This window comes from Scomber scombrus, chromosome 6 (genome assembly GCF_963691925.1).
Source record: "Scomber scombrus chromosome 6, fScoSco1.1, whole genome shotgun sequence".
NCBI classification, from domain to species: Eukaryota; Metazoa; Chordata; class Actinopteri; order Scombriformes; family Scombridae; genus Scomber; species Scomber scombrus.
Genome location: NC_084975.1, coordinates 22759371 through 22785630, shown reverse-complemented (window position 1 = coordinate 22785630; position 26260 = coordinate 22759371). Strand labels below are relative to the sequence as shown.

Sequence of the window (26260 nt, the reverse complement as noted above, 5' to 3'; positions counted from 1 at the left end):
CCAACTTCTCTGTGGACATATTGCTGCAGTGTAAGCAAAATTCAGCAAAATGTGTTTTTATCAACTGGTATTGCTATCCATGACTAACCTGGCTAGAATTGTTTTTCTGACTTTGAACTGGAATGACTCAAACTCCCAGCTCTGACTTTCAACTTCCGAGGTCAAATGTAATGCAGCCAAAATATAAAGAAACCGCGTCCTTGGGCCAGTGTGCGTTGTGTGATGTTGTAATTACATGGTGTGGCCACTATGTCAAATTTGCCTTAAAGCTGCAGTCAGTAACTTTAAGGAGAGAGAGGACTTAGCGTTAAATTTGAAGAAGTACAACTTTCAGATCCCTCCCCCTCCCTCTCCGCTGCACTCCTGCTCTGCCTCCAAAGTCCCTCCCCCAGAGGAGGCTGACGTGCGCGCGACGGCAGGAGACCGTGTATGCTGTTGTTGGTAACGGAGGTATCGGTAGTTTTGTCCTCACTGATTGTTGTTGCTGCGCCATTACTTACTCTACGCTCCTGAAGCCGCTTTCCCGAGCTGAGGAGGAAGGGGGAGGGGGCTGTGTGCGTGAGCAGTGATTGACAGCTGTCAGACACTCCATCAGACACCATCCTGGATCTGATTGGTTCTTGTTGTCCAGTCGCGTTGGATTCTAGCAATTTGCCAATTTGCAGTAAAAGCAGTAGATGGGGCTAAATGAGCCTGTTTTTTTTTTTTGTTTTGTTTTTTTTACAGATTACTAGTTTCATGTAATGCTGTCTTTATATAGTGACAGTCTTAGCAAATATGACCAAAAGCTACTTTTATAAGACTTACCAACTGCAGCTTTAAAGTCCAGCACTGCTCTTGTTTCCAGTTCACTTGATACATCTATGCTGCAATCTGCAACCTCGCCGCTAGATATCACTAAATCACGCACACTGGTCCTTAAATTTAACCAGCCCTCTGCTCTGGGAAACACAGACTCCCCCTTTAAATGAAGCTTGTGTGAAACACATGGAAAGTTTAAATACCAGCGTCAGAGTTTCTCCGCCTTGAGCCGACTCTGTCCAATCACAGAGCCTACAGTGCGATTTGCCCCAGCCCTCTCTCTCTCTGCAGTGAAGCGCTGGACGGTGCCACGGGTAAATTTTAATACCGAAAGTGTCCCACGGTATGCCCGCCGTGGAAATGGCTGCTACCGCTACAGAAGAAACATCCACACTGAGCGTTGTGAACGATGCTCCGGTGGAGGAGACCACGGAGGGCGACGGCCAGGAAAAAGAGAAAGGCCTTACCGAACCGGAAACAGAGGAACCGGGCAGCAGCGTAGAACCGAAAACGGTGGAGACGGAGGCGGAGGCCGGCGAAGAGAAGCCCGCTGCACCGGCAGAGAAGGCCGCGAGTGAGGCGCTGACAGACGATGCTGCAGCGGGCAACCGGGAGGAGACAACCGCTCCCGAAGAAGCAGAGCAAAAGCAAGAGGTGAAAGAGGTGCAAGAGGCACAGGAAAGCCCGGGGGACGGTAATGTCAACAACGAACCTGCCGGCAGTAACGCAATGAAAGAAGCTACCGTTAAAGAGGGGCCGGCAGAGGAAAGTCGCTGCTCGGGGATGGACTGCGAGAAGAGCAAACCCGGTTGTGAAGACGGTGAGAAACCCAGCAGCGGAGCCGGGGAGCTGGGAGACAAGAGGCGACCGAGTGTGGAGATTTCATCCTCAGACGGTGAACCGCTGAGCCGGATGGACTCCGAGGACAGGTAGGTCGAAGAGATGACAGGTGACAGTGACAGTAGAGGAGCCGGAGTCTGTCCTCCCATCTCACCTTTAAACCAGAAATGTTACCCTTAAAAGTATAAGAAATAGTTAGAGACCTGTTGTAACACTTGTTAATATAAGTCAAACTATCTAATAGGTAATCGTTTTCTGTAGTCTTTACAACCAAAACTGGAAAGCTGCCCTCACACTCTCATTCATCTCAAATTGTCATAGCTTTATAATAAGCTAATTACTTTAAACATAATGGAAAATGTGCATGAATTAAATGGTAATTCTACTGATTTTATTAATAAAACTGGCTGTAACACTGGGCCCATAATGGGAAAGTTGAATGAATGATGAGTAAACTATTATGAGCCCTTTGGTGATGTTGACAGCACAACAAATTGATGATATAGTGCATGGTATAATTGATTTGGCATGAGCAATGAAAGTGGCATGCATGGAAAACCAGTTTCAGCCAGGAGGCTTTTATGCGTAGGCATAGTGATTATTTAATGCGTGTAGTAATATCTGCACCTGTTCTTCACGGCTGTGCAAAGCCTGATCTAAGCTATGAAGATGTAGTACTTATTGCTCATGTTTTGTGGAGCTTCATTCTTCTCTATCCACCCAAACCTCTCCTCTCTCTTTCAGTATCAGCAGCACTCTAATGGAGATGGAGAGCACGGTGTCCAGTGGCCGCTCCACCCCTGCTATGATGAATGGACAAAGCAGTGCCAGCTCCTCTGGGACCAAGACAGTGGCTTACCCTTGCTGCTGGGACCTCTGTCCACAGTGCTTTAACTCCAGCCCTGATCTGGCTGAGCATATCAGGGGCATTCATGTGGACGGACAGAGAGGAGGGGTCAGTAGACTTGAACTTTTGGACAAACTCCTTTTTGATCTCCTTTATTCTTGTCTTACAGGTTAACTTGCGTTTCACAGTGTGGTCTGTGGATGATCTCGAGTAACTGGGACCCTGTTTTCTTGACAGTCATTTTTAATGTTTGAAATCACAAAAATCATTATTGTATTGAAGTGGAGGCAGAAATTTTAGAGTCCGCTATCTACAAACCTGGAAAATATAAAACTGAAGCTACCTGCATCCTCATTCTGAGTGAACTGCTCATTCTATGCTCCCTGAACATACCTTGAATTTTGGTCAAAAGGAAAATTTAACCATAATGGACAAAACCTTGTATACCAACATAAACAAGCATGGCCTTGTTTTGGAGGCCAAGCACATTATCTGTTCCACTTTTACTGTAGACTCACAGGTCAGTCTCTACACGCTTCGTGCATAGAGACTGAGGACAGTCTCCCACGTTTTGATGTTAAAAAACGAGTGGGTGGAAACGACTAGAGAGGAAAAAAACCCTGCATAGCAGAACCAATACCAAATCTTTAGGGCAGCATTTGATACTGGGGCAGTCACATGCAGTCAACTATGGAGGAGACAAAATGTGAATTCAAGCAGTTACCGTGCATTTTGATCCCCAGACTTTGGTACGCAAAGATCTCCGATTGTTTGATGACATAAGACTACTTTATAGGAACTTTATTTAAAGCTGTAATGTACCATATGTTTTTAGGTTGTGTGAATTACAAATTAAATCAGCTGTTATGGTCACTTGTTGACATTTTCTTTCTTTACAATAACAAAAGAGACCTATTCCACCTGTAGGCAGCTTCCAAGAAAGTCCCCAGACTCTAGAGAGTGGAAGTTAGGACCAGACAACTTTACATCGACCATTTTTGAAACCTTGCGTCTTTTTGTCTAATGAAACCTTCCCAAGCTGCAACTAAACAACTCTTGTCACAATTGTCAACTATGTCCCCCTTTCTTTTCTTTTTTTTTTTTTTTTACCTCCCCCTCTCTTGTATCATCTTTTTATCTGTTTATTCCATACAAACTTCCTCTCCAATCTTCCTCTCTGTTTGATTCCCTCAGGTGTTTGTGTGTCTATGGAAGGGTTGTAAGGTGTATAACACACCGTCCACCAGTCAGAGTTGGCTCCAGAGACACATGTTGACCCACAGTGGAGATAAGCCCTTCAAGGTAAAACCAATAACTCAGACATAACGCACACTCACAGCTTGACCAATTTGATTTTATTTTTATTTTCTCTCTTGATGCCATCAAAGTATCAAACACCATGATAATTCCTTTCACTGTCTTTACTTGTCTTGTAAACCATCTGAATCAGCCAAGTTATCTCCCCTGCGTAATTGCTTATCTACGGTTAAGGACCGGATGGCAATACATTTTCTTCAGCTTAACTCCTCCAAAGTGAAAATCCTTATTATACCGTAGGCCCTGAGCACATTCATGGCCAACTTTTCTTGGCTCTCTAGCTCAGCATGTGGTACCCACTGTTACAGATCTTGGAGTTATCACTCTTGAATCCCATGTTAAAAGATTAGCTCGGTCGTGTTTCTTCGATTTGAGAAATACCTCCAGAATTAAATCTTTTATTTCTTTTCATGATCTTCAAAGGGTTATTCATGCTTTTTATCACTTCTCATCCAGATTACTGAAATTCAGTGTATACTTTCGTTGGCCAAAACCTGATTGCACAGCTTCAGTAAGTCCAAAATGCAAATGCAAGACTTTTAACCAAATCACCAATTCCCCATCATGCTATTATCTGCAATTAAAATGTGTATGAACCTTTTTTGTTTTGTTTTTGTGAAGTGTTCATCTTGTTCCATAAAGTGGAAAATGTAGCCATAACAACAGTTTTTGGAAGAACTTTTCCGAAATTAGTTTTTTACTATGCTCTGCTGCAGTGTGTAGTTGGTGGCTGCAACGCCAGCTTTGCTTCACAAGGAGGGCTGGCTCGCCATGTACCGAGCCACTTCAGCCAGCAGAGCTCTTCCAAAATGTCCAGCCAGGCCAAACTCAAGGAGGAGTCGCCCTCCAAGGCTGGTCTCAACAAAAGGAAGAAACTCAAAAACAAACGCAGGTGCTCCCTACGTACGTACCTAACAGACACACAAACAAATTGTGTTTCAAAATGTTTCTCATTATGTTTGCCACTTGTGTTTCTTGGTATGGATTACAAGCTGAACACGTTTTTTGATGTACTGCCATACTTGTTGTGCTAAAACAGATGTTTTCAGCTTGTAACTTCTTCTTTGTTGGAGATGCCTGAGCTGGACCACACACACACACACACACACACACACACACACACACACACACACACACACACACACACACACACACACACACACACACACACACACACACACACACACACACACACACACACACACACACAAACATATGCTGCCAGCTACACAGACAGATTTCCCCCATGGCAATGCTCTGCATTTCAGACACAAACGTTTTGAGCTTATTCTCATACTTCCTTTTAGTCGTTGTGTCTGTTTTCAGGTAAATATTGATGGTTAGCTGTCTGGTGGCGGGCTTGCCTGAGATGGCCTTTGTTTATCAGCATTTTGCAGACTCAGCTCTTTTTTTTCTACTTGCACACCTCTGCTTCTCTTCTCTGTTTGTCTTCGGAAACCAGATCATTGAAAGAAATTCTTTCTGAGTTTTTACTGATATAAAGATGCACATTGTGTATACTGTGAACTGTTTTCCCAAGTACAGTTTAATTGAATGATGACAGATTGATAACCTCCAAGGTAGCTATCATCATAGTTATCATTCAGAATTGAAAATTTAAAAAGTCTGCTTATCCAGAGTCCAGTTCTGCTTGAGGTTTCTTCAGGTTAGAGCGGAATTTTTCTTTGCTGCTGTCACCAAGTGCTCATGAGGGAATGTTGGCTCTCTGTAAATTAAAGAGCACAGTCTAAATCTGCTATATGTGAAAAGTGACCTGAGATAACTTATGGTCAAACTGTCTTTGGGTGAGTTGATTTGCAGGTTATGTAGGCACCAAACAAAGGGTCCAAGGATAGTGGATCTTGTATGCTGTACAGATTGTAAAGTGTCCTGAGGCAAATTTGTGATATTTAGCTTTATAAATAAAACTGACTTGCTTTAACCTAGTTATGACTATGAAGAAGAAAGCATAGATTAAATGCATTTTTAAAAACTGCATATTGAGTGTGACAATGTTAGGAGTGCAAGCGTGGAGTACTTTTTTAAAATAACATTTTCTTGGAAATTCCATCCTTATAAAGTTTTTTGTTTTTTCAAGTCTTTGTGGCTGCAATGAAATCTTATGTAGTAAATAATGACCATGTGTCTGCTAGTCGGGTTGTTTAGCCCACATTTACCAAAAGTGTGAAAATGTACAGGAGCTTTCTCTTCCGTTTCATACTTCCTCATTTCTACAATGGTATTTTCTCTTTAATTGACTACAGAGCACTTGTGTTCACCTCAGCTCAAAATCCTGAATAAATATATTTTCTAATCATTTGCAATGTCAAGAGGTCTGAGCTCTCTGACCACTGAATATGTGCAGTGTGGCACTTATTCAGACCATAAAGAATCTCATTACTATAGCTTACATGGAGCATTTTACCTCCTTTTTCACTGACTTTGGAGTTTTTGTTGTTGCAAAGTAACATTTAAAAACCACAAAGGACTAGTATTTTTCAGTCATGAAATGATTCTGACGTAGTTATGGTTAGTTACAGAGAGACTTGGAAAAGCCATGGAATTTTTATAGATCAGGACCACAGTAGGAACCCTGGTGTTATGTTTGTTTGACTCTGCTCTCATCCGAGTCTGTCCCTTTCCTCCTGCAGCGAGACCCCATGACTTCTTCGATGCCCAGACCATGGATGCTATCCGCCACAGAGCCATCTGCCTCAACCTCGCCACCCACATCGAAAGTGTGGGCAATGGCCACAGTGTGGTCTTTAACAGCACGGTGAGTCTGTGTGCAGCTTCACTGCCTAGTAGTGTTTACCTCTCAATACCTTTGTCCATTTTAAGCGCTTTAAAGAGTCACAGGTATGCAAAAATGGTAACGGATAATATTCATACTTTTCCAAGAAATGATCAGATGCGTTCTTCTGCTTCATAATTGAGTCTCAAAATTAGTAATTCATGTTGTTTACCACTCCTTAAACACACACCATATTTAAAGCTGAAAATTTACTATAGAAATTAAATATGACTAACGATATCCCAACATGAAGAACTGGATACAGACAATAAGAAAGGCTCGTTTTAAAATCAGTACTAAAGTTCAATTTAAATTCAGTATTAAAGTTAAATTTAGTCATTAACAGAAATGTATTATTTGAAATTTTATACATTTTAATTAATTAACTTTGGAGCTGTTTAAGACTTGTTGAGATTAAGATTAAGCAACTGTTAACTTTTAATTATACTTTCACATTTCAAAACTTCACTTAACAGAAGCTCAAAATATCTCCACATTTTGAGAATTCTGTGTAAGAGTTACTCACAGTGCCACAAACAATTTCAGCCTCTGCGTTTGCACATTGGAAAGATCTATTGGTTGTAGGCATAATGTAGTATCAGTGGTGGTGTTCCCAAAAGACGACATGAGACATGAAACATGAAACGCTTAAACACAACAGACAAAACAAAGCATCAAAAGATCGCGAGACATTGATGAAAACTTATAAAGGTTTGTACTTGTTCTTTATTTCTAAATAATATATGTATGTGTATATATATACTTTAAAAGCTTTAAGATATGTATGGTTGTCACATTTAAGCTCTCCTTGATTTTCTTCAACGTCTTTATCTTTTGTTATTTTCTTTTTAGTCAACAGGGGGCATGAAAGTATCACTATTTTAAAAAACAGCCTCTGATCACTGCAGATTTTTTTCTTGGTGCACTTGAAGTGAACCTTGTGAATTGCCCTAAGGCTTGCTGTTGTTTTTCTCTGAATCGGGCTTCATGGGAAAGACAATTGGATTGTTTTTGTGTATGGTGCTCGGTCCATTCTGAGCCCAGTGTGTGATACATTATTAATGAGCTCTAAAGTGTCTTTGCACCTTACTACTGAGGACACATATGAGCACTCACTGGAAAAAAACTATTAGAGAGAGATTCTCCATTTCTCACTGACATCAGCTTCAAAAGCATAGTTCAGGAATACATTTTGTATTAAGGGAGGTAAACTGTTATTACATCTTGGATGTGAGTGGTATGAATGGCAGATTTTTTTTTTGAATGACTGCTGTTTCTGTACAGTTCCACTAGGCAGCACTCTGTCTCCTTTTTAAGACAATGAAATTCCATGATAGTGCCATTTCTCCTTAAAAGCTTGAAAAAAGTCAGAATCATCATTTGGTGTTTTTTTTTTTTTCTCTTCAATTGGTTAATTTATGTATGAATCATATATATCATCTGCCGTTGTGCCATGCTACTGTAGCATGCAAGCACTGGTTAACCTAGCAGAAACAATGAGTGTGCTCATGAGTAGTAAAATCCACATTTTCTTCTTTAAGAGAAAAGTGACTGCATCTCCTGAGGCACTGCACATGTGAGTGAAACCACGCACATGCATACTGTACCTGTGCAGGTACACACACAGGAAGAATGGTAGTTTGTGGGGTTGTGTGATATGGATGAAATGACTGCCGTGAGATTTATACGGTAATTTACTAATATACATTTCTGATGCTCAGATATATATATCCCAGAAAAAAACGGTAATGCATTACATGACACCAAACATGTGTGAAACAAAAACATCAGTAGCCAATTTAAAACAGAGCCGGCTCAGAAACATGAACAGAAACAGATATTTGTGACACCAGAACATGAAGAGATCATATTGCCAACATATGATTTCACTGAAAAAAAACAAGAACTTATCTCACAGACAGATGACAGATGAAAGGATCCAGTCAGTAAGTGTAGAATTGGAGGGTTGTGTGTGTGCGCATGTGTAGGGATGTGCATGATAAGTCAGATGTAATTGTGTGATAGGCCTGCGGGTTACATATTTCATGCATGCATGTGCATTGAATTCATGCAAACGGATGGTCATGAAGCCATTTCATGCATCTCGTTGCCATTAAATTAATTTTAGTTTGTTATACAGTTACACTTGCAAGGATTTCTGAGACTGTACAGTGTTCAGTGGACATTAGACAAACTCCCTGTTGTTACTCCTGTTCATGTTAAAGTGTAAATAAGAGTGTTGACATCAGTGCTACTCCCACTACAGTTTTGCTCTGCATTTAGATCAGTCCCTTTCAACTTGTTTCTGCTCGGCTGTGCTCCTACAAAACCTCAACTTCTGACCACCGGCCAAGAATTTTAAAAGAAAAGCTCAGGGGAAAAAAAGAAAAAGAAAAGAAGCAAAGATAAAGCTTGGGAAGAGGTTAAGAGAGGTAACTGCATATTTGGACACAGACTGAGAAGGAGGAAGAGCGGGCCAGGGGTGGGAGTGTAACAAATGGAGAGAAACAGAGACATTAAGAGGGAGGACAAGGAAAGGGGGTTAAGTGAAGGTCAGGGTCATGGAATCGGAAGGAGATCTGGCCGGTTGGGCATACATTTTCCTTCTCTCTAACCCCGTGAGGATTGTGGTGGAGAAGGACTGCGGCGCTGCGTCAGACCCCGGGCCCCAGCGGACCCTCCCAGGCCTGGGGAGATGGAGCAGAGCTGTGGGGGTTCTGTGGAGTTTGGCTAGTGAGTCTGCTGACACGCCAGAGCAACTCAGTCATGTTTATGATGGGATATTTTTGTTATTGCGCCAATCTGCGTCATCCACAGCTTGACCTCATGACACCAGACAGGCACCCAGTTTTAGCAGGCCTGCCCTCCCCCAGCTTTGCTTCTCACTGCATTGTTATGGAGCCACACTAATATTCACTGTTCACTCCCTGTTTCCTCCTGCTTTCTCTCCCTCTCTCCCTCTCTCCCTCTCCTCTCCTCTCCTCCGTCTTGAGCTATAGAGGATTAAGATCTGTCCCTTAAAGCACCGACTGCCATCATCAAACCACTCTGCTCACAAATCATTTTTATGCTATTCAAACACAAGCCCACTTCTTCATCTTTAGTCCTGACCCCTCCAAGTAAAGTTTGGGTTTGTGATTATTAACCTGGTGCTATAAGGAGCCAGAGGCAACAGGTCAACAGTTATGCATTTTTAAGTAAAATGGCAGCTGCCGGTTCCAGGGCTTTAAACCCTTACATTACATTATGGTGGGGTGTATTGCAGCCAGCACAGGATTTAGCCTAAAGCTGCAGCCAGGTCTTGTTGTTGTCTCTTCTTTCTTGTGTGGATTTATGGTGGGACAGCAGTAGCCAGCCAAGCCTTGATGGAAAGCTAGCAGATAAAGTCAGAGACAGATAAACGGGAATAAAATGAGAAACAATGCTAATTTATGAGCTGGGCTAATGCTCTGAAAAAGCTGGGAAGTAGTTCTTCTATTCAATATTCTAAAGATTGGGTTGGAAGTGTCATAAAGGGACCTCTAAAAGTCATTCAAGTATATAAAAACAAGCAAAAGGGACTAAGAGAAAAAAACAAATAAAATAAAAAGCAGGATCTAAAAAATCTAAAAATATTCCTTCCACAAAGTTAATCAGTCTTCAAGTAAACATGTTTGCGTCCCATTTCCTTTTCTCCAAAATTTCTGCTAGACAGCTCTTTACCTGGAAGCTTATCAAAATGTAAATATAGATCTTACTCACTTCTCTGTCTCTCTAAAAGCTCCTCTTGTATTGACAGCAAGAAGGGAATGAGCCATTTCTTCTAACATATTAGCTTGGAGAAAGTATGGAATCAGACAAATACATAATTTGTCATCATTTGCACTGGAGAAAAGACAAAGACCTTTGCCTGAATGTGAGCAATGCAAAATTGTCTGATCAGAGTGATAAATGACATAGATTGAAGATCTCAGAAACAAAGACACTAACGCATGTTTTGGCTAAAGCATCAGAGGGACAGACAATCTGTAAGAAGAGGAGAGGAGATATTCTGGGTCTTTGTCTGCTTCTCGTGTCTCAGTGGAGCCTCCTCCCTCCTGTCCTCAAACCAGTTTCCATCAATGCCGCAGCCAGTCCCCGGAGTCACAAAAATAATTTCAGATATTCGTGTGCGTAAGAGAAGTTCTTCACATGTGAGCTCATCACACCATCCTAAAAATAGACATTCCTAACATAATAGAGCCAATTGACGCAAGAGGTTATATCTGGGGCTATTTTTGACACTCCTGGTTATTTTTCTAGCTTTCCTTTTCCCTAATGACAATATTTGTGTGAATTCCAGACTAGTTTTACTATAAACCAACACAGTATGATACATGCAATGTTATGTAGAGGAATGTCCAACTATCCAGGAAATCTGGTATTGTCTCAACTGTATTTTCACAAGTAGAAAAGGCTTAGAAGTTTGAGGTTATGTTGGCAGAACAAGTCTTTATTCTGTTGAGACCGTAGTTAAACCAGGTAACAAAACACAGATAAAAGCAAACGATAAAAAGCGGTTGCGAGTCTCCACCAGACGCTCTCCTCTCTGAAGCGTTGACATTTTTCTGGTGCTGACATAACCCACTACGAGAACAGTGACTTGTTGGCAGTGATAACGGCTCACTGTGCACCCCGTGTCTATCTTTCCTGGCTCTCAGGAATGTCAGCTGTGATAAGCAGTTCCCAGGACGAAGGGCATATCATGCTTGTGTCTGGATTTGAATTATTTTATCTTCCAGTTACATGTTTCGGGGGAATGTCGGATAGATCCCATTGAAAGTAGAAAATCTCACTTAGCTCCCGCATGCATTATTAAGAGTGCTCACATTGCTTATTAGTGTAATGATCACCCACTGTATCACTTGCTGAGATGTTTGAGTTGTGAAACCTCATTATTGGTTAGAGAGATGAGGCCAGGATGAGGGCATGTCTTTGAAGCCGGTTCTCAACTGACAAGAGAGCATGCCGCAATAAGAGCCAAACTTGACACATTTATGCTAATCTGATGCTTGTTACATTATAGATTGGCTTGAAATTAAAAAATTAACTATAATCTGTAGGTTAAATTGTATGCTTTTGTACATTTTGGGTGGCTACTTTTCATTGATGATGCCACCTACAGGTTACTTGGCTACATATATTAAAAATGACCACAGAACGGCAGAATGTCTTTAATACCATGTTTTATGTGTTTGCTTGATTGTGTCTGTGCAGGTGCTAGCCAAAAGGAAAGAGGGCTCTGGCAAGGTGAAAGTCCTCCTACATTGGACACCTGAGGACATGTGAGTACACTTCCCCTTACAGTTAACACACTGTGAAATGTGCCAAACGTTGGGTGAGCTTTCCCGTGGAAGCCTAATATAAATGTTAAATGATATTTGGCCCATCATTTTGCTCTGCAATGGGTGTCAGGCTGTGCTGTCATAAATCTCCAGAGCTTTTTGACAGGTGACACCATCCTCTAACCTGGACCCAACGTACATTTAAGCTTCTTTTTTTCCCCTGAGCAAAGAGCTGCTTGACTCACTGGCTTGATATGAAGTTTAATCTGAATACTCTGACATTATTAGAAACTTCTCTGACCTAATTCACCTTCATTATACTGAACAACTGCATGAACGCTTACCTTACCTTATATGGTAGTAGTTTTTGGATTTAGAATAGATTATAATATCGTGTTTAGTTTGAAAGCTCATATTCATAATCTTTTTCACTAATAAATCATTATTACTGTGTGGCCAGCTGCCTTTTGCACGACTTGAATTTAGGTCTGATTGTAAGTTTGAGTGTAAAGTCAACACAGACTGCTGCATTGTAACTTGTTAGTGTCACACTAAACTCTGTAGTAAGACTGTAATCAAAACTTGTGATGTTTGCTGCAGTGTAGTTTTCAGGTGAATGCTGCTATTCACTAGTTACTGCATTTAAAATGTAATTGAATCATTTCAAAACATGAAAGTTATGAGTGCATTAACTATTTAACATGTAATCCAATGCACATTTCTCGTACCTCATTAATAATCCAATGATCATTTATAAATTGCTTCGGTTGCACTGTGATGTTTTTGGGGATGAGGAAGGTTGCATTGCACACAAACATTTCTTCAAAAATGATAAGAACATCAACAAAAGTGTCTGGAAACTTCAATTTTAGCAAAACTCAGTTATAGCCTAACTCTCACACTACTGTACATTCACACTAAGTTTATATGAATACATAGATAGCTGGTGCAACAGCTTGAGACCTCTGCACATTGTACATTTAAAATTCATGAACTAGTCAGGCCAGATTGAAAGTATTGTTTGGCATGTTTTTTGTTATTGTTAAAGGCTGTGAATCTACAACAGACACGTGTCCACAAACTTCAGTGAAAGTCAGATTAGATACACTTGGAGATTTGCAGATAACTGTTAGATCTCTTTGATCCATAAAAAGGCAACTCAGTGCCACATGTGCAAATCTCCTGCACATGCTTACCATGTAAAGCCTGGGCTTGTCACACTAACATTTCCTTTTTGAGCAGAGGGGGTGCATGCATGCACAAGTTCAACATCAACAATGTATGTGTATCTGTCTGTCTGTAATAGTTTTACGATTCTTTACGTGCACTCAACACAGTGGCCTTCTTTTGCGTCAGGGCTTGCTATAAATCTGTCTACCTTTTCTCTCCTGGCCAGTATTTGCTAGAGCTCTTCTATGGGGAGTTCATGTTTCCTTACAGTCTGTGTGACATTCACTCTTCTGCTTGAAGTCCTCAAAGTGTAATGCTTCCCATGTTAGTGCCTGGAGCACCGATAGGGAGAGGACTGTACTTAGCCATTAAAAAGTCAGACTGTTCCTCTCTGGGTCTGGCACTGGTTCTGTACCATCTGCTTGGCTTTGTCTGACTCAGATAAACCTTGGACTGATGCATTGAGGTGTCTTTTAAACAGCGGGTCCGCATCCAAAATTACTTGGAGGCTGATTTTTTTTTTCTTTTTTTTTTTTTTTTTGTGGCTGTCCAATAAATTTCACATCAATTCCCAGTTCAAAAAATATGTCCACATCTGTATTTTGGTGTAACCTCTGGATGAACTTGCACTCAAAAATGATGCTCAGCCTACTGGAGCATGAGCAGCTCAGCCCAGTTCTCACTAGCTACATTCGTATTTCCAGATTAGCCTCACCAGACTCAGCCCAGTGGAGGTGAACCTTGGCACCGGCTCATTCAAGCAATTAGGCAGAAGTGCAGGCAGGTTCAGTACAGTGCTTATAAAATCAGTCTGTCTCATAGAGAGTGAGCTTCACAGAGCGCTCTGATTCTCAGCAGGGCTCTTGCTCAGGGGAAGCTCCCACCACACTTCCAGCACTTCCTCACTCCTATTAAAGGGTTTGACTGCACAGCCTCTGAAGATGATCAGAGAGCAGAGTGAGATAGAATGAAAGAGAGGAGGAGAGAGGGCAAATGAGTAGGGTGAGGGGAAGGAGGCAGAAAGGGGAGGTGAATAACACCAGTAAGGTAAAAGTAGACAGGGAAGGGGCTGGAAAGAAGAAGAAAAACAGGTTTGGCCAAAAGAGGAACAAAGATGGCACTGGGCAAAGAAACCTGAATGATGCATCATGAAGTAGATTGCAGCACACAGCTTCCACTGAACATACTGTTGCTAAACCCTTGTTCTCTCAACCTCTGATGCTTCATCCGTCCATCCTTCCTCCTCTTCTCTCGTTTTCCCCTCTCTCATCCACCTCTGCAATCTCCTCCTTGCTCTGCATGTGGGAGTTTAATCTCGTGCATAGAGAAATAATGAGAGAGAGGCAGATAGAGAAAGATGAAGTTTGGTGATCAGGAAAGACTCCTCCGATTAATTCCAAACAGAGAGACATAGATGGAGATTGATACTGAGACTCAAAGACAGATAGAGGCAGAATAGATGAGGGGAAGAATTGGGGAGGGGAGTTGCAGAGACTAGAGGAAAACAAACAAAATGGTCGTGGGATAGAGAGATGTGTGTTAAGTGATGGGAGAGAGAATTGAGGAGAATGGTGGTAAACTAAACTAAAATCTATAGAGAGGTGGTGAAGAAAATACACAGTGATATTGTAAACTAGTGACTGTATATTCCAAAAGATAAAAGTTCAGCTGGAGATTGAAGTATATACAGTTTGCCATGATAACGTTGACATACCACTCAAAATATCATATTTTTGGAACAATGGGTCCTTGGTTAAAAATTTGGTCTCAGGCTGACTTTCTATTGTTTCCAGCTGACTTGTTTTAAAATGAGAGCAGCATGCACCTCATGGCTACATACATGATGTAAGGCTTAAAGACTGAGGCTGAAGCTGCATGTCGCAGGCAAAAAGTCACCATCTTTACCAGCTGATGCTCTTGTAGAGCTAGTTAGTCCTTGCGTTATAAGTATGATAAGGAACATGGTCCATTGTTTTTAGAAATGCGTGAGGGGGGTGAGTTTGTTTTGGCAGGTCGAGTTAATATTTAGTCTTTGACTCAATATAATGTCCTAGTATCTGGGAGGCAATCTGGTGGTCATGACACCTCAACACTGAGGTCAAAATCAAGTGCTGTACTGTGTGCGTGTGTGTATGTTTCTCCGTCAGCGAGTCAATGATTAGCCATGTGAATGTGGGAAGTCATGTTTATTAATGTTGGAGCAAACCATTCACTTTCTGACTGACACTCATTAACTCCATTTGGATTAATGAGTAACTGATTAACATGAACCATTCTGAACATGAACCACCAGCGGCTCATAGAGGAGGAGGATGAGGAGGGTGAGGGTGGTGGGCTGAGAGAGCGAGAGAGAACCATAATTGCTGTCTAATCTTTGATGGATGGGTGAATTGATTCCCTTGCATGCTGTTGAATGTTTTAGAATAACAAACAGTCGAATACACAGCCAGTAACAGTGAATACCTCGAGTCACTCGATTCAACCTGGTGCATCATTTTGAAGAAACTACATGGTGTTTATCATGTACAACACGTGCTAGGTATTGAACCTTTACTAGCTAGTTAGTTTTTCTTTCTTTGCTTTGTTAATATTTAGTCAGTGTCCAAATTGCACAATAATATAATAATATCACAAATTAGTAGTTTAGTTTTCACACTGTGGATGTACTGTATGGCACAATAACTACAACTTATTAGCTACATTTGTTTTCTTTTTAATAAACGTAAGCAACACTATAGGGAAAAAATGGACTGAGTTTAGGCAATTTCTAAAATTCAAAACAAAATTCACACAGCCTAAATATTTATTAATAAAAACAAATATACAAGTCTTTAAAACAGAGGTAAATATAACCTTTACCTGACATGTCTATGTAGGGCATGTGTTCATACTGTATGTATTCATTGTGTAAACTTCCTCCACTTTCAGGGGACAAAAAAATCTGTAGAACTTCACAACATCGCATCAGTTTGGCAACCCTAATGTAGCATGGAGAGTTAAAGGTGCAGTGTGTGGAATTTAGAGGCATCTAGCTGAACAGACTTGGCAGAAGTTTTTAATTAGTGTATAATTCCATTAGAGTAAGGAGATGTTTCGTTAGCTTAGACTGAGCCCCTTACATCTATATACAGAGCAGGTCTGATTCAACAGAGACTACCATGTTGCACCACCATGTTTCTATAGTAGCCCAGAACGGGCTACATGTTTGAAAGGGGAGGTGGAGGTGTATTCAGTTGGTTGCAATCTGCAAACTCATATCTAGGTGCCAGTAAATCTTGCACACTTGACCTTTAAGGCAGAGATTAAATAAATACATAAGCGTCTGCAAGCAACATCCATTCAAGGTGTGAAAATTAGGGTTTTAATTACGGAGAAACAGCAGTGCATGAATGGCTGAATGCAATTTGAGGAAGTGTTCAGTGGATGAGCTGGATGAGTCAGGGTGAGGTCTATACTGTATATGGACGTTTCTGCTCAATTAATTGTGTTCTTGCTGCGAAAGTAGGGCATCTTGTTTTGTTTTGCACTGTAAGCAGTTAAATAACTGGTCTATGGTCTATAGGAAATGCTACTTTAATCTGATAGTTATAAAATGAACTTCTTCAGGTCAAAATAAGGGTAGATAAGTCCTTTAAACATAAAGTATATTTCAGTATATTTATTTTTAAAAAAAAGAAAAAGAAAAAGCATTACACCTGTCTTTACAGTTTGCTTGCTTGCAGACATGACATTTTATGAGGGAAAATGTGGTTGAAAGAAACATGTCCCACAGTGACACCATATTCAAAACAGCTGTAGGCAGAACGTGGATATAAGGCAAAGACAAAGTGTGTATAAATAACGAGTAACACATTTTATTGCATGCATATAACTCCTTAAGTTGTGTCAAACTCGATTATCTGTGTAGGAATATAGCCTCATGAGAATTAGCATGGCAACTAGTCTGCGATGATAACTTGATTAATCAAGTATTCTATATAAATAATCATTTTAAGTTCTTTGTAAAGGAGAAAATGTCCAAAATTCTCTTTTTTCTTCTATGATAGTAAATTAAATATATTGACTAGTTGGTTATGGTTTAAATAAAATGAAAACATTTGAGAATGTTACCTTTGGCATATTTCACCATTTTCTGTAATTTTACAGATCGAACAAATAATTAATAGAGAAAATAATTGACAGATTAATGAATAAAGAAAACACGCTTTAAGTGCTAAAGAAATATGTTCAATAAACTCTGGAACTTGACAATATTAAGTAATTGACAGTGCTATGATTGTTCAGTCCTATTCTTTTTCCAGGCAGAGTTTTTCATTAGGCTGCAGTGACTGAACCAGCTCGACTTCCCTCTTCTACTTTTCAGAATGATGTAGTTTATAAGGACATTGGACTTTCCATATAAAGCCGTTTAATATGTTAGCGATTTAATACACACTTTGCTGCTTTGTGATGAACTTATTGCTCCTGTCACCACTTGGAGGCTGGAAGCCTGGAGCCAGCCATCAATCCAGACTGAAAGAGTGGGCTTCACTCTGGCAGGCACCCCCAGCAGCTCTCCTCACAGAGGCCTCACTCACAATATACATTTCTGCCTCATAAAGAAGAGAGCCAAATAACAGTCTCCTGGAAAATCAAATAAACCCATTTGTCTTTATTTGGCTTGGTGGGACTGAATGGGTGGAGATGTCTTCCGTGCATGTGCATGTGTGCATGTGAGGGAGCAATTTGAACACTTTGGGGTATATGTGCATGACACGCGTGTGACATTCTGACCCCCACCCAGTACCGCCCTCCCATGTGCCTCCCATCCATCAAAATACAATAACAGTATCAGTACCACAACACACTCACTCTGACATGTTAACTGCGACTCTAGAGAGGAGAGTGCATGTGAGCGTGCACACACAAAAACACATGCAATGTTTACTGCATATTTAACACTCAGCAGGTCCTCCTCTGTCATTTTAGGTTTGCTTTGCAGAAGGACACTAACTCAAGACTAACCCAAACTTAAACGCTGCTTTGAAGGGGGCTGTTTCTTGTCTTGTCCCTGCCTCTTCTCAACTCTCTTTCTTCTCTCCCCACCATTAAAGGGGATCGAGATACTATTGCCATACACTACAAACCAAAAAAGACTTATATAAAAACTTAGTTGCAGGTTTACACTTTAGTAATAACTATAAAAAAGAAACCTTTTCTGTGCTTTTACAGTATTAAAATTCAACACCAAAAATCCAATGACCAGATAGCATTGCTATCATATGTCCTGTACTAATACATGATTACTTCCACATGTGCACAGGCCATTTCTGGTATGACTTTTCCATCTAACCATCTAACTTGTGTTATCTTAAACTGTTTGGCACACTGTTTAGTTCTTATGTTTTCTCTTATAAATTAATAACTGAAGTTTAAAATTCAGTTGAACTCAATACGCCAGCTGAATTTTATGACTTCAGTTGTCAGCTGTCAGCTTCTGAAGTATAAGGGTGAGCCAGGCTTTGATTTCCTGTCAAAAATGGTCTAATGGTCATATTTGACTTTGATTTTTTTTGTTGTTGTTTGTAAATCCAGATGTTTTTATAACACATGATGTACTGTGCACATTATTGTTGGCTACAGACAGATCTGTGATCCTCAAGCACATCTACCTAAGCTTGGGTCAAACACTGATTACAATTGTTTTTCTTTTCTTACAATGATATATTTTTGAAGTTTAATGCAGCATCTAACTTCTGGTAGATTTCAATTACCTCGCTGTGTTTTTTACTTAATAGTATTTATCTAATTGTCCTGTGTGGCTAGCTCCACCCTCCAGGCATTTAAACACACTAAAACAAGCCATAAAAGGATTTGTAACTACTGTGTAAGTAAGTTGTACATTAACACAAGGCCCTCTACTTTTTTCCCTCCCTTTCCACTTTCCCTTTCCCATCCTGTATTTGTCAGCTTCCTATTACTTTTCCTATCTTTTGTTCTCCATCTCTATCTGCACCTAGTTGCGCTAAATATGCTGCATGTGAACCGCTACCTGCACACCGTCCCACTGAATGAACTGATTAGGCATGTGCATGGGGGATTTGGCTGTGCGGCTGCTTGCTTGCTGCCTGCAGTGTGTGAGTGCGTGTGTGTGTGTGTGTGTGCTCGTGTATGTCTGCATCTCTTGGGGCTCCTCTGATGACGCACATAGTGACGGGGGGAATGCTGGGGGTGGAGACGGGGGGTGGCTGGAGGAGGGAGGGGAGGCGCAGTCGACTCGCTAAGCTCTTTGTTTCTTTCTTCTGCACCTCGACTTGCCACGCCATTGCTCGCACACTCCCTTCTTTCACAGGGGGATCACACTGATGTGGGTACAGTAAGATGCAGCTGAGCAGTACAGTACATTATGTGCGTGTGCGTGTGTGTGTGAGTGTGTGTCGCTCCAAAGACGTCACCTCCTTGCTCTTAAAGCTTCAATTGATGAAAGAGGTTATTCTGGTTTTAAGGTGTCCAGTTTCTGTACTTCAATCTCACATCTGATCATTTTGATTGTACACTCATATGCACGCACACACACACACACACACACACACACACACACACTACTTGCACCCAATGTTTCACCAGTCAAAAGATAACCATGAAGATATAATGTAGATGTTACTTAGAAGGACAGTATCTTTGTCCTCTGTGTGTATGTGTGCAGGTCTACACATGCGTGTCAGTCCCAGTGCTTTGGTCAAGGCCATGTAACTTATGGAAATGTACTCAGTGTTCAGAGGAAGGTGTTAACATGTGCGCTGGACTCAATGAGGCTCTTTGTCCATCTCTCTCACCCTGCTCCATTCAACCTTACTCCCACATGTCCCCTCTGTGTGTTGTCCTGCAGACTACCTGACGTGTGGGTGAATGAAACAGAGCGATCTGGGCTGAAGACTAAAGTGGTGCACTTATCCCAGTTACCGCAGGACACAGCCATGTTGCTAGACCCAAACATCTATAGGTGAGTGTGTGCGTGTGCGTGTGCGTGTACGTGTGTGTGTGTGTGCGTGTGCATGTGTGTGTGTGTGTGTGCGTGTGCGTGTGCGTGTGCGTGTGCGTGTGCGTGTGCGTGTGCGTGTGCGTGTGTGTGTGTGTGTGTGAAGCCATTGCACAAATCATGCACGTGCACATACTGCTACAGTCTGATTTTGGCAGCCAAACACATGTTGTCCATATGTAAATATTTTCTAATCCTCAGTAGGATTCCTTGTGTGAAGCAATAAAGTCCCACAAGAAAGTGTTTAAAAGCCTCTGCCCTCAACACCTGTGTGTGTGTGTGTGTGTGTGTGTGTGTGTTTGTGTGTGTGTGTGTGTGTGTGTGTGTGTGTGTGTGTGTGTGTGTGTGTGTGTGTGTGTGTGTGTGTGTGTGTGTGTGTGTGTGTGTGTGTGTGTGTGTGTGTGTGAGTTTTCTTCCACCAGGTGGCACCAACCCTTGATTTACAGTAGGGTGAAGTAGACAAGTGAAGAGATAACACATTTTGTTTGTGTGTAAAAGGAACCAAATATTGTACAACCTGATTCAGGATGTCAGGATGTATTAGCAGAGGCAGTAGATTCTGTTGTTGCTTTGATATCTAAACATCTAATAATTTAAAGAGGTTTGTTATGTAAGTATTGAAGATGTTTCTTTGACAGGAAATACAATTAGGCTGAATTTCACTTATTTTAGCCTCTCAGTCAATAAATATATGAGAACAGAAGATGTGTTTGATGCAGCCTGACTTCGTTCATCTAAAATTTGAAATGATCACAGTCAAAAAATTAAATAAGGAAAAATAATGTCTTGCTACAGTGCAAATGTAACTCCACGGCCTATGTTTTCTCTGTCTTCAAGTGCACCGCATTCCACTAAACATTAGCTATGAGATTATTTGAATCCTGCACAGCTCTGCAAGACTTACTACACTCGTCACTGAGATGAGAAAACAAGTTTAGCTTTATGATACACCATAAAAGGCTGAAAATGAACCCTGAAAGAGGAACAATGTGCCTAAAATAACAGAGTGGTCATCTTACCGAAGATATATGGCACACAAGTGTGCTGATCAGCACACAGGCTGGCTGATTTTAATTAGACCTGAAGGCTCAGTAACTGCAGGGGCTGCTGCCGGACTCTGGTTTCATAGTTGAATATAACCGTCAGCACTCTGCCAATTTATGTCAAGGTTGTCCTAATGCATGAAATCCCCAAACAAATGAGGTGGTCGGTGCATGTGGCAGAAAATGTAGTAGGGCGATTGAACCCTTGTACATGTGAATGAGATGAAGTGAAAGAGAGTTAGAGGCGATTTAAGAGGTTTCCCTCTGCAGGTCCCAGCAAGTCATGCTGGACTGAAATCATCTCAATAATGGGATCACACCTTGTAATATCTAAACATTGAGTACGGACATGTCTCATACAGCAAAAATGCTCACAAACTCTTCTCTGTCTTTCCAGAGCACTTCCTCAGAAGCGGCTGAAGCGAAGGTAAGTCAAGTTCACACACAATGTATTGATATGCACTAGATTCTACACACACAGTGCCATTCAAGTGTCAGTCCTGTTGTGGCTCACAGCCAACAACTAAAATCATGTTGATCATTTACAATGAGTACACAAGCAGTTTGACCTGCTTACTGATGCAAACACATTAAATGATAAATACACAATGCAGGACAGGACCATATTGTCGTATACTGAATAAAAACCCTGTAGATCAGACGCACTACAAACGTACCATAGAAGAAATGTAACACCAGTAAAAATTGTATTTGAATAGCAGAAATCTGAATTGTCTCAGGCACAGTATCTGCTACCTTTTACACAATGATCTTTCTTGCAAATTCATGCGAGTTAAATTGTTAAATGTATTTCTTAAGACGGGGAGTATCTCCATAGTTTGTAGCAGCGATGATGTAGCCACACATGCACAGGAAGTCCAGGCTGATGTATAAAAGATGGACACATGAAACACTAATGTGACAACTTTTATCACATCCTTTATCACAGTTTTTTATAGTTCACTGTGGTGTTGGTCTGTGTGTTCAGACAGCGCAGTGTTGCCGCCTCAGTTTCACTTGTTAACTAAACTCTGAAGTCCACATATTTATAGCATATAACACACATGTAAAATTTCCATACGTGGAACAAACCACGCTGATGCCTTGATGATATGTTAATGTTGATGCATTTGCAGTATTACCCGTAGTGCTTGCTCTCGTGTGGTAACTGATAACATATCGCCCATAGTTTCATGGTTCCCATGTACCGTGAAGCCCGTTAATTGAGAAACAAGCCGTTTAGAAGCCATGACCCTTGGCATTCCAGACTCTCATTCAAACATGAGGTCATATTTGGACATCGTTCATTATTCCATTAATTGACCTCAGTAGTTCGGCGCAGTAAAAGCTCTAAAATACACAGTGTAATGTGTCTGCAAAGGAAGTCAGCTCAATGTCTGAACATCCAGGATAAAGCCCATTTCTCATACTGTAATCTCTTTCATGACACACTGAGAACAACTTATTCTCCCTCTCTCTCTCTGTCTTTTCTCCTTCTGTACTCAGCCTGTAAGGAGTCATCTGTGGACTTGATACTTAAGGGGAAATCCTTGTTCATAGGAGGTTTATCTATATGGGATGGGACGCTCTTCATCTGTCTCTGCTGAACGGGGGGAGTGAAGTGGCGATAAAAGGAAGTAAAACTTGGTTATGCTCCAGTTTTTTTTTTCTTCTTATTTTCCATTTTGTATATCTGAAACCACTGTTGCAGCCAAGTGTGGTGTGAAATGGGACTAACAATTTGAAAAGTTTGTGTTCATCAAAAACTTCAATGAATGTTTTTTTTAACAAGCACCAAACTGAAAATATTCTTAATACCCAATGGTGTAAAAAAATGTTTTGTGTATCCTTGTCAGAAAATACAGCAAATTTTTATAACTGTTTTGTGTAAAATATTTATGCAGATTTGTAACTTATTTTTATACCATGAAAAAACTGGTGTACTGTGGATTTTTGTGAAGGTTTTGAATAGAACCGTATTTACTGTGATAATCTGTGTTAACTGTCACTTGTAGGGATATCTGGACATTTCAAGTTGTAATTACATTATATACGACCGAAGTCTTAACAGATAATACTATTTATACTTACTGAATGCAGTGCTGTTTACTGTGTCTGTAACGATGAAGTGTGAGGTTGTGCCAGTCATGTCAGACATGTATACAATACAATGCATACTGTTACAGGAGCAATAACTCAGTACCGCGTAGCTCTTCATCTTAACAAGTCTGAAGATGGTACAACATAAAAATGACTCTTACATTTCCGCACACACACTTAAAAAGTGTTATCATACCAACTTAACCTCCACCTCCTCCACCCCTGGTAACATGAACTGTGTATATCATGGTTGTTATGATACATTTACAATACAGCTATTTAAGCACTTATTGTTAAGATAGTTGTGTTTTCTACTGTATGTCGTCCTGTTGGAAATGGAGTACTGTGTTTCTAATAAAATGGAGGAAACGACAGATGTTGACAATTGAAGGTTGTTTGCACAGATGAGAATGCAAAGTGTTGAAATGACAGAAGTAATGCAGCCATTGTGGAATTAATTCGAGTTCCTTATGTCTGCGTTGGAGGGATTGGCTGAGTTATTTGGCGTCCATTAGCAGAGCAGCTTTGGGAGCATGCTGTGGAGGAGCTAATGACTGGGCCAGCAGGGCAGAACCCCTGCCGGCCTCAGCTGTTAGTGAACATGCCTGCAGAGAAAACTGAGTTCAGGGAGAGGTCTGCTACAATACTGATGTCCTGCTCTTTAGTATCTCATGCACTTACACGCTCACGCACACTAAATTCATGGGGATTCAGGACTCAAGCAGGTGATATAATGAGACCTTCAGGTGTTGTTCCATTGTTTCAGGGGAAAGCACTAAAAGTTTGTTGGCACCCTACTGTTTTTGTGTGCTCTGAGGAATACATTTCTTATATCCACAGTAAAAGTCTGTGGCAACTGTTTGGAGGCAAAAAAAGATGAGTCCAAGAACGCAGCACATGCTAGGGTCAGTGCAACAATCCCTGTGGTGCCACCATCAGCTCCACTTACATTTTGTAAGGTTAAATAATGGAACTTTTTATTGCAACTTTTTTGTTTCTGGGTTTCTTGTTTCCTTTTAAATCACCAACTTTCAGGCAGTTCATTTTGCTGCCATTTCAACTTATGATAAAGAAAAAACAACACGTTATTTCTTGTCAGACAAGGTTGAGCCTGTCTCTAGAGTATGTGAAGTCATCTCTGGGATTCTGTTGTCATTTATATCAGAACTCCAAATTGTTTGAGTTGTCAGAAATCTGTCGGATACGTAAACAAGATGTGAGCCATATTGAAGAACAATTTAAAAAAACGTAAAGCAAGTCCAAGAAGCCTTATATCATCAACACAAGGTCAGAGTAATCTCTTAAATCCTATAACACATTGCCTACAGTTAAAAAATATATTCATATCCTCCTCTACAGAAGTGGTTTTATCTTAATATGCCAAAGAAAAGAAGATTTGGGAGTATTTATAATACTCAAGAGGATTTTCATTCTCTAAGCCCTTCAGCAACATGACTATATGTTTGTCCAGTTATATTGGCTTAGTCAAATTTTGGCGTTGACTGTTGTCGATTTGTCTGATTTGAGAATGCAAACACATGATGCCAAACTGACAAGTGATTAGAAAATAATGTAACCATGATTTATATTTGTGCCAGTCCCATTTATCCAATATGCCCATAACCACGCTTAAAAAACATTCAACACCCACTTATTTTTTCTTGCAATGTGATACTGAGAGAGTAACACTTATCACAGAATCACAGATTCAAAACCTCCAGCGTGCAGGAAGTTCTCAGTGATAAGCATGTACTGTACACACATTAGTTACAATCATTCAGTTGCTCATGAGTCACTGTGAGACAGTTCAATAGACCTATCCGTTTCTTGTAGTAGCGAGTGAACAACATTCCCACAGTTTTTGTCCAGAACACTCAAATAATTTATTTCTGGCCGTTTGGTTGTGACAGAATTGGAGTCAAGGATACGAACAGGAAGTGAGCCATGTCTGCAGTGTTTTCTCCAATAATGATCAATATTTTTCAGTGGGTAGACATTCCCTCATTGCACAGGTGTGTAGTGTGCTCTTGACGATATGCTTTGTTGCCCACAATAACTCATCTTGACAGTTACATTTGTAAAGAAACCTTTTAAATACAAACTTCTCCCAAGTCCCAGTGCTCTGCCCTCTCTTTTTTAGGGTTGTAATAGAGTAGTATGAAGAATCAGTGTTTTGACAGTATCAGTTAAAAGTTACATTTTATCCAGCCCACGAGTGTTTGGGTGGAAACAGCCCTCAGTTCAGCAAAGTCGTTACAGTTACTGTTACTTGTTGTAAAATGACTTTAGTATTTTATTATGAATTACTTTAAAGTTGCCCAGCAATCAGAAAAAGTCAAAAATACAGTCAATTATTTCATTATTTGATAGTGAAATAGTTTTTATATGCCATGAACTTGACCTGGGAGCCTTGAGTTTTATAACAATTATTGAAAATTATTTATATTCTATTTCTCATAATACAGCCAATCTTAGAAGCAGCATTTCTTAATGTCTTTGGCATATCGTATTTCCAGCATTTCCCCACATGTGATTATTTAGAGGATATTTAGAACGAAACAAAAGCACATTGTTTCTGAGGTTTGTCCGAAGCATGACTTCAGATGTGACATCAGTTAGAGCGAACAGAGTGATTGATAGAAAAGACTGATTTAGAAAGCGGACAGCAGCACTGCCTGCAGAACCTAATCCTGTCTCAGCCTGCCCGTGAAGGAAACGCTGGGATGCTACCCTGAAGTGACGTCTGTTCACTCAACCCATGAAATGAATTTCCCCCTCCTTCATCTCCTCTTCCTCCAAACACCCGCTTTGATGCCAATCCTCCCACTTCTATCACGACTGGAAAATCCCAGATAAACAATTTTTGTTTTCGGATTAATCGCAGAATGTTTGCAGATGTGAATTTGTCGAGGTGATATTTTTTATTGATTGATTCTGTTCTGTGACACATGAACTTCATTAAGCTGGTCCATTGGTCATGTTTATGTATCTCTCTCTGTTGGTTCTGTAGTCCGACTGCTCAAACCT

General features: G+C 40.6%; 1 protein-coding gene across 1 annotated transcript; it reads left to right on the top strand.

Moving 5' to 3' along the window:
• Nucleotides 1-1113: 1113 nt before the first annotated feature.
• Nucleotides 1114-23573, top strand: LOC133982570 (zinc finger protein aebp2-like). Its single transcript, XM_062421638.1, has 9 exons — nt 1114-1730; nt 2386-2596; nt 3683-3790; nt 4522-4708; nt 6457-6581; nt 11835-11902; nt 19941-20054; nt 21531-21560; nt 22640-23573. Exons 1-9 carry the CDS (start codon nt 1147-1149, stop codon nt 22644-22646), a joined length of 1434 nt encoding a protein of 477 aa, XP_062277622.1. The 5' UTR covers nt 1114-1146; the 3' UTR covers nt 22647-23573.
• Nucleotides 23574-26260: the final 2687 nt, after the last annotated feature.

What these genes read in the sequence shown, in the direction of transcription:
- LOC133982570 (XM_062421638.1), top strand. Translation starts at nt 1,147, where the DNA reads ATGCCCGCCGTGGAAATGGCTGCTACCGCTACAGAAGAAACATCCACA. An exon ending in TGGACGGACAGAGAGGAGGG is followed by an intron (nt 2,597 to 3,682) that starts GTCAGTAGACTT and finishes TGATTCCCTCAG; the next exon opens with GTGTTTGTGTGTCTATGGAA. An exon ending in GTGGAGATAAGCCCTTCAAG is followed by an intron (nt 3,791 to 4,521) that starts GTAAAACCAATA and finishes GCTCTGCTGCAG; the next exon opens with TGTGTAGTTGGTGGCTGCAA.